Raw genomic sequence first — 6,000 nt, forward strand, 5'->3', positions numbered from 1 at the left:
TCCCAGCACTCCGGAGGAAGTAGAAAGAGATGAGAGTTCACAACCAACAGAAGCCTGTTTAAAAAAAAAAAAAACAAACAAGGCCTGAGGGTATAGCTCAGTAGCAGAGCATTTGCCTAGTATGCACAAGACATAGGTTTGTCACGAGTACCTCCCCCCAAAAACCCTTCGTTCTGAAGGTGTAGCAAACAGACTGGTGATGCCAGCATTGTTTGCTCCCTTCCTTGGTCAAATAAAGCACGGGATACAAAACAGCAATTAAATATGGCTGCTCACCTACTACTGAAGAGGAGCAGCAGGGCCTTGCTTCTGCCCTCCTGTGAAGACCAATTACACCAGAGCAGTCAGATGTCACAGGGACAATGACAGCAGATAACTCCAGTGAATGCCAAGACGTCCATGTGCAATATGTGATCACTCACTTCACCCTAGGGGGGAAACAAATGCTCCCTAGGGCTTACATCAGATGAGAGAACACCAGCAATCAGGTGCCTCCCATACACACTCTGGGTCTCCCTAAGCACAAGAAGGCAGCCTCGCTTAGAACCCGTGCTCTTCAATCTTGGCTAAACTACCCACCCACCACCAAGCCACATAGCAACTGCTCAGTCACCACAGAGATAGACACGGTGCCAAGCGCTCCAGAAGAAAAGCTGCCCAGCCCTCAGTAGGAATGTAAAACCCCAAGGCTCAGCCGGCCTTCCTTAAAAACTACCGAATTTGTTCTCTGAAGGATTTCTTCCCTGGTGCTTCACCGCAGTGCATCCGGCACCATTAAACCCTCTTTTAACAGAAGAGCCACTACCAGTCTTCCGTCAGGGAAGAACATTTGTCCTAAAGGAACGCACTGGCGCAGCGACCACCCAAGGTCACACCCCGGAAACCAAGGGCAGGAGCTGCGCTTGAGTTATGGGGACGCCCAGAGGGGCAGGGTGCCACCGGGTCGCCAATGCTCCCCACTGGTCCCCTAATTAACGCCAGAGGCTTGTCCGCCACGCCCCAGGTCGAGCTTCCGGAAGGACGCCGGGTGCCGCCGCGACCCACGCCCGCGACCAGGGCCCCCAATTCTCCAGCGCCCGCAGCCTGGGCCGTAGCCTCGCTGGCCGCACTCGGACGGCCTGTAGCCTCTAGGCTCCGAGGGATGGGCGGAAGGCGGGGCTCAGGCACCGTCGCCCGGACTTCGGAGGCCCTCAGACCCCGCCGCCCCGCGCCATCGGGACCCAGTACGCCGAGAGCTCCCGGGGACCCCACCGAGAGGCCCTGGCCCAAGCCCGACGCCCTGAAGAGCCACAGCCCCACCGCCCCCGACCCCGCCCCCGGCCGTGCAGCCCCTTCAGAAGCGGCTCCGGCCTCGCCCCAGCCCCTGCGCCTCTACGACCCTTCCGAAGGTGCGGTGGCGGCTCGAGCCGCGCCCAGAACGCACCTTGAGGGTCGGGTACTCCTGCACCTTCAGGGTCATGGACAGCTGGGCCGCCGACTCCTGCACCGCCATCTTGGGCCGGCCGAGCGGAGGAGGCGGGTACGCGGCACGCCGGGTAGTGACGTGCGACGCGCGGGGGGCAGGCGGAGCGGCTGTGCGTCTGCACCAATCGTGTCCCCGGACCGCCCGAGCGGAAGAAGTCCCGGGCCAATCACCGTCCGCGGGCTCCACCAATCGTTGACAGCTCTAGAGAGCGGCTTCCTCATTGAATTGTCCGCCGGCCTAGGCCGCAGATGCCGACCCAAGAGTAGAGCTTAGACACCTACGCCGTATGCATCTTGGCGGTTGGGACTGGGGCAGCGCGCGTTGGGTGGCTCGCTTGTAAATGCACGCCCCCCCCGCCCCACCGGCCACTTCTGGTAGTGGTCGTAGATCCTACCTCAGTGCTCGGTGGCCGTCATCTCTTGGTGGTCACTAGGGGGTGCGGTTTTTTGCCATCCGGGAACTACTTTGCTTCGTCTCCATTTTTACAGATTAGCAGCGCTGGAATCCTGACACGGGCTTCCTAATGGAAGATAAAAATGAATGTTTACAATAGAGTGGGACGGGGCCTGCGAGCAGCTGGGCTTTCTCGCAGGTAATACCATAAGGAACACTTGGCAACTGCTTTTGCTAAAAAATGTTGACTCCTTGAATTGAGTACAAAAGGCACCTGGAGTGTCCAGTAGCTGTGCTACACTTGTAGTCAAATTGGATTCCTGGAGCAATGACATCCTTCTAACAAGGAACTGGAACTAAGCAATGTTGACCTTCCAGGGCCCCCAAGTGAGGGCAATTATCTGTGATGTAGGCTGCACCCTAAAGCACAAGTAATGATGACCCGAGAATGAGCTTGTCCCCTCAAGCAATAAGGAGTTCTTTGAATCACCTCACAGAAACAACTGAAAATATGATCAACCAGACCACAACTTGACTAAGATTGTTTAGTTATACCTCTTACCTCTGCTCTAGTTCTTCCTCTATTTTAAACTGAAGTTGGCAGTTGGTGGCCAGACAATAGACCTGGGATGCCACATTAAATTCCTTTCTCTGCATTTCACCATTTTTTGTTGAATTGAAAGTTTGCATGGTGCCTGCAGAAGCCAGAAGAGAACATTAGATCAGTTCCAGATAGTTGTGAGTCAAGAACATGGGTGCTGGGAACTGAATATGGGTCCTCTACAAGACCAGCAAGTGCTCTTAAGCCGTGAGCCATCTCTCCAGCCCCCTCACCTGCTTTTAAAATTAAAAATGAAATTAGGTTTCATTTATTAGGAAATAACTTCTACAGTAAAAATAGTCTTTTGTGGTGGGTTTTTTTGTTTTGTTTTTGTTTTGTTTTTGTTGTTGTTTTGGGGTTTTTTGGGGGTTTTTTTTGTGTGTGTGTGGTTTTTTGAGACAGGGTTTCTCTGTGTAGTTTTTGTGCCTGTCCTGGATTTCGCTCTGTAGACCAGGCTGGCCTCAAACTCACAGAGATCCACCTGGCTTTGCCTCCTGAGTGCTGGGTTTAAAGGCGTGTGCCACCACCACTTGGCTGTCTTTTGTATTTTATAGAACTCAATTTTAGTTGTTTTGTTTTTATTCTTTGAGACATGGTTTATATATAGTCCTGGCTATTTTGGAACTCACTATGGAGATCAGGCTGGCCTCAAACTCACTGATATCCGCCTGCCTCTGCTTCCTGCGTGCTGGTATGAAAGATGTGTGCCGCCACCACCCGTCAGAACTCAATTCTTCAATGTTTAAACATTAAGGGCAGTGCTAGAAAAGAAAGTACTTATGGTGGTATAGTTCAGGACAGAAAGAACCTGCTGGCAGATGCATGAGAACTTCAGTCACAACCTGCCAGAGCTGGGAGGAAAGAAGCATGACCTAGAAGAGCTTCCCATTTGACCAGGGGATTGGGAGCTTAGGAGATCTTTAGTCCCCAGTGTGTGGGTGCAGACTGCACTCATCCAGGTACTTTTGAATATTTGAGACATAGCTTTGAATAAAGTGCTCACATCTCAACTCGGCAGCTTACTGAACTTTTGCCTCCCACAAACTGATCAGAAGCTAGGGCCATTTTCAATTCTAGAGAAGGTTCCGTGTCCCCTCAGGTCCCATGCCTTTTCCCCCGACCCAGTCCCCACCACTCCCCCATCCCTGGCCCCCATAGTCTTTAGTCTTAGATTTAGTCCTATCTGGCCTGAGATGATGGAGAAATCAGTGACCCTGAGGCACAGAAGTGCACAGCCCTCCAGTCCATTTTTGCACGGGTGGTATTACACATTCTCTTCTGCAGTCACCCTGTCTGACTCTATCATGGTCACATTTATGTTCAGTGCTATGATATTTGCTGCACCATTGCCCCTTAGAGGCCAATTTTATGGTTTCATGGCTTCAAAACTAACCCACAGAGAGAAACGAATTTCTTCTCTGATGCTGTCAGGATGAGGTGTCTAGAGTTGTAGGAACGAATTCTTTTTTTTTTTTTGGTTTTTCGAAACAGGTTTTCTCTGTGTAGCTTTGTGCCTTTTCTGGATCTCGCTCTGTAGACCAGGCTGGCCTCGAACTCACAGAGATCCGCCTGCCTCTGCCTCCCGAGTGCTGGGATTAAAGGCGTGCACAACGACCGCCCGAGGAACAAATTCTTATTCTGTTGATTTAAAGACTAAAAAGGCAAGAAAAGCAAGGTCTCAGCACTCAACCAAATTTGTTGAAAACAGAAGCATGTACACAGACACAGGGCAAACCACACAAAGACGTTCTCTGCAGCAGGAAGGGAACCAAAAGATGGCACCAGAGTCTACTGGGGGGGGGGGTAGGAGGTTTTATATTTGGGAATGGGGTGAGTCCCCTTTCTCCTTTGACTGGTTTGAGCTCTGGCAGGGGATTGTATGAACCAAATACAGGGAAGCCAATTCGTTCCCACCACAGGAGCTCTCCAGTAGGAGGTTTGAAAGTGTAACCCAGCAGTTCCCTCTATGAGAGTCAGGGGAAAGCCCATCAAGTCTTTGTCTTAAAGAGGAAGAACCAGGAAGTCACCCATCTTAAATATTTAAGTGAAAAATACACTGATCTACTCAGAGCTTCTTTCACCTGCTTTGTCTTCCTACCAGGGATCTGTCTGGTTCCTGGTTCCTCATCTCCGTACCAAGCAATCATGTTTTAGTGCCATTGAACTTAATCAGGACTGTTCAGCAATATAAAGTAACCTTTCGCACATTGAAGCTATAGACCTTACACGATCTGATTGCATCCTTCACTCTAGATCAGTGGTTCTCAACCTTCCTAATGTTGTGGCCCTTCAATACAGTTCCTCGTGTTATGGTGACCCCCAACCATAAAATTATTTTGTTGCTACTTCACAACTGTAATTTTGATACTGTTATGAACTGTAAATATCTGATATGCAGGATATCTGACATAAGACTTCCAAAGGGGTAGTGACCCACAGGTTGATAACTGCTGCTCTAGAGTTTTTTGTATTTGAAGATGAAACTGCACTGGAACTATTTTTCTCTGGGTAACAAAATGTTTGAGGGAGAAAAACCTTAAGTTTCAGTCTATAGGCACCTGGCTCCTATGCCTCTGGGCCTTGTGTGGTGAGGCAGAGCATCATGCCAGGAATATGTGGTGAAGCAAAATGTCTCCTCATGGCTGTCCAGAGGCTCAAAGACTGAGAAACAAGACCCTTAATTGTAATACATTCAAGAGACTAGAGAAAGCTGAGCAGTTTTTGTTTTTTGATTCTGCAGAAATGGTGGACATCAACTTAGAGAAAAGGCAAAAAATGGCTGGCACCCTACTTTGACAGGAGATAGTGATTTTCAAAGTCCCTGGTCATGAAAGCTTCCTGCCTTCTTTTTCCCATAGGCTGGTACTTCAGAGAGGTACAATCTTTGCATTTGTCTAGAATAGCCCCCTTCCCAAATCCCCATTCTATTGATTCAGAACACAAGTGTTAATATTCTGACCTGTCCCTAGAAATCCTACCCTTGGTACTGCCTCACATCCTGATGTAAGCCTCATTCTAAGGAAAAGCTCCTCCCCTTCCCCTCTCTCTCTTCTGCTTTTCCCTTCCCCTCTCTCTCTTCTGCTTTTCCTCCCAGCCAGTGTGCACCCTCAACCTCTCTCTCTCTCTCTCTCTCTCTCTCTCTCTCTCTCTCTCTCTCTCCTCCCTCCCTCCCTCCCTCTCTCTCTCCTTCTCTCTCTCTCTGTCTCTCTTTCCTATCATCTCTTTCCTTCACCTCTCTATTATAATAAACTCTCCATGTGGATGCAGCGTCTGGGTTGTGAATTACTGGCCGCCACCACCCCTGCCATGCTCAAATGGCATGTATCTGTCCAGCCCGCTGCTGCATCTGCCCAGCATGTTTCCCTGTACAAGGATGCCCTTGGGGGTCCTCCTGCGCAATAATTCATAGCATTGAATTATTATTCAGTGACACCCCCCAATGTCACCAGGCAATCCCGTTGCTTTCTCTGCCTGCCAGCAGTCTAAGGAACTCTGGGATCCTGTACCACCCGCCATTTTTCAGGCTGGAGCACCACTGGAC

At 50.1% G+C, this 6,000-nt stretch overlaps 1 protein-coding gene across 3 annotated transcripts in view; it reads right to left on the reverse strand.

Annotated features, from left to right (window-relative positions):
- Positions 1–1,555, reverse strand: part of Maea (macrophage erythroblast attacher, E3 ubiquitin ligase) — a 38,662-nt gene extending 37,107 nt beyond the window's left edge. For 2 of the 3 annotated variants that reach the window (XM_052736244.1, XM_052736243.1), the window contains exon 1: positions 1,424–1,555. In XM_052736244.1, the coding sequence (XP_052592204.1) occupies positions 1,424–1,492 (69 nt within the window). In that variant the 5' untranslated portion in view covers positions 1,493–1,555. Of the gene's footprint in view, positions 1–276; positions 324–1,423 lie in introns of those variants that run through there. The other variant, XM_052736245.1, reaches the window with a different exon arrangement.
- Positions 1,556–6,000: the final 4,445 nt, after the last annotated feature.

Source organism: Peromyscus californicus, unplaced genomic scaffold (genome assembly GCF_007827085.1).
Source record: "Peromyscus californicus insignis strain IS unplaced genomic scaffold, ASM782708v3 Scaffold_13__1_contigs__length_99412109, whole genome shotgun sequence".
Lineage (NCBI taxonomy): Eukaryota > Metazoa > Chordata > Mammalia > Rodentia > Cricetidae > Peromyscus > Peromyscus californicus.